Source organism: Drosophila simulans, chromosome X (genome assembly GCF_016746395.2).
Source record: "Drosophila simulans strain w501 chromosome X, Prin_Dsim_3.1, whole genome shotgun sequence".
In the NCBI taxonomy this organism is placed as follows: domain Eukaryota; kingdom Metazoa; phylum Arthropoda; class Insecta; order Diptera; family Drosophilidae; genus Drosophila; species Drosophila simulans.
In genome coordinates this window covers 10,728,112-10,730,012 of record NC_052525.2, presented here as the reverse complement: position 1 = coordinate 10,730,012, position 1,901 = coordinate 10,728,112, and the positions used below count along the sequence as shown (strand labels likewise).

The window sequence follows — 1,901 nt, the reverse complement described above, 5'->3', positions numbered from 1 at the left end:
TGGCATGCCCGGCCACGCCCCCCGTACCGTACCGTACCGTACCGCCCTCAGGCATTGGACTCAGTCAGGTGAAAGGCTGGTGAAAGGCAGTGGCAGCAAGCGTCTGGACAAATGTTTGTGGCCAGGCCATTAAGTGCTGCAGTGCAGCCAGAGATCCCGGCATCCTGGAGCCGGACAACTGTTTAATTATAGCAAAATATTTGCGCAGCCATATCAATTAAGGACGAGCCATGACAGGCCGCAGGCTGCAGGCTGTCCGTAAAATGGGAATTGCAGAAATATGAGATGCCCAAGGAAGGCCATCGATTCGAATCGAAACGAAACGAAACGAATTGCAACGATTGTTTTATGACTTTCATTTCGGCAAATTGCAATTGCACCTCTTAACTTTTCATTTGCGAATGCGACACATGCAAGCCATGTATCAGATGTCAAATGTACTTACCAAATGGATTTGACCCCCGAAATTGACAGATTGAAGGTATTACTATTCAATAAAACATTTTAATAGTTCCATAGATCAAACGCACAGAAAATGAAAGAGCATACGCCAAATAGTGGTTATTGGGTTACTACCAGAAGTCGCCCCGCGCTCCAGATCCTTCTCCCTGACCAGCTTGAGATCCAACGCCGTAGGCCTGACTCACGTCCATGCCGTTGTAGGCGTAGAAGGCATCCACATCGTCCAATCCGGGCTCCCGGAAATGAGGACAGTAGTTCGGCATGGGACAGCTCATCTGGCGAATGTCACCCATGCCCATCCGCTGATAGTAATTGTTATGCGAATGGGTCTGAGGGTGATGGTAATTCTGGTAGCCGGAGGTATTGGGATTCCACGCATCCCCCATCTGGGGATACACCGGGGAAGTGACTGGTTGACCGTCCCAGAATGAAAGCGTATTCCACACCATGTTGCTCAAATTTGTACGGAATCGGAAATATTTACGAACTGTTTTTTTTTTTCTTTTTGTAAAAAAAATTGTGTTTTGAATTTGGTACTTATTTTTGTGGGACTACGATCTGAATGGTATCGAGAATGGATTTCAACTGACCCCAGCTCTCTCGGAAACTGGCCAAATCGAGATGACAGCGACCACAAGGGCTACTTGTGCTGCAAATTCCCACATTTTAGTTACCTTAATCTTAGAATGCTTGGAAATAAGACTCAAAGGGGGAATATTCCTCCCTTTTTTTTCATGCTCGATGGCTAATTTGTGGCTGGTGGTCATAAAGAGATTCGCATTAAAATTCGCAGGAAGCGGCGAAACATTTTATGATGTTTGCATTTCCTTTATGGCCTTTTATGGCAACTTGAAACAAAACGATTAAGCTCAGTATCGGGCCATTAAGCAAAGTGCCATTGTAAAGGGGCCGCCGAATCCCAGTTCCCAAAACCCAATCCCTAATCCGTGTCCCACACGCATTTCCAGTTCCGTTTCGCAACTGCCAGCGCCACATCTTTCGACCCTTCGTGGAGAAAGAGGAGCAGGAGCAGGAGCAGGAGGAAGGACTTGGGCAGGAGGACTCCGCCCAGGGGAGCAATAGCAATCCGCTGCCTGGTCAAACTTTTCTAGTGTCAGCTCCGGTCCAGCTCCGGCCGCAGGCCACAAACAAACACATGCCTAATGAAGCGCATCCCACCCAGAAAACGTCAACCCGCCATTTTTCGGCACAGTGGAGTGGGTCAGGACACTCCTGGGAATGTCCATGTACTTCGGGCTCATTTTTTCTTGCCCCATCTTATCTTATAACATTGCCAAAAGTTTAAAGATTGATTAAGCAATTAAACTACAGTTAATTGGAATTAGTTAGTTGATCCATGTGAATCCATGTGCACTTTCCACTGCATTCCCATCGAATTTAAACAGCTCAACTAAGTTTCGCGCATTTCACGCCTTTTT

At 46.9% G+C, this 1,901-nt stretch overlaps 1 protein-coding gene across 1 annotated transcript; it reads right to left on the bottom strand.

Annotated features, from left to right (window-relative positions):
- Positions 1 to 484: 484 nt before the first annotated feature.
- On the bottom strand, positions 485 to 1,065 carry LOC6725657. The gene has a single exon (XM_002106628.2). The coding sequence runs from the start codon at positions 909 to 911 to the stop codon at positions 573 to 575; it is 339 nt and encodes a 112-aa protein (XP_002106664.1). The 5' UTR covers positions 912 to 1,065; the 3' UTR covers positions 485 to 572.
- Between the last annotated feature and the right edge of the window lie 836 nt (positions 1,066 to 1,901).

Bases quoted from the DNA above. Each gene is read 5' to 3' on its own strand.
- LOC6725657 (XM_002106628.2), bottom strand. From the start codon at position 911: ATGGTGTGGAATACGCTTTCATTCTGGGACGGTCAACCAGTCACTTCC.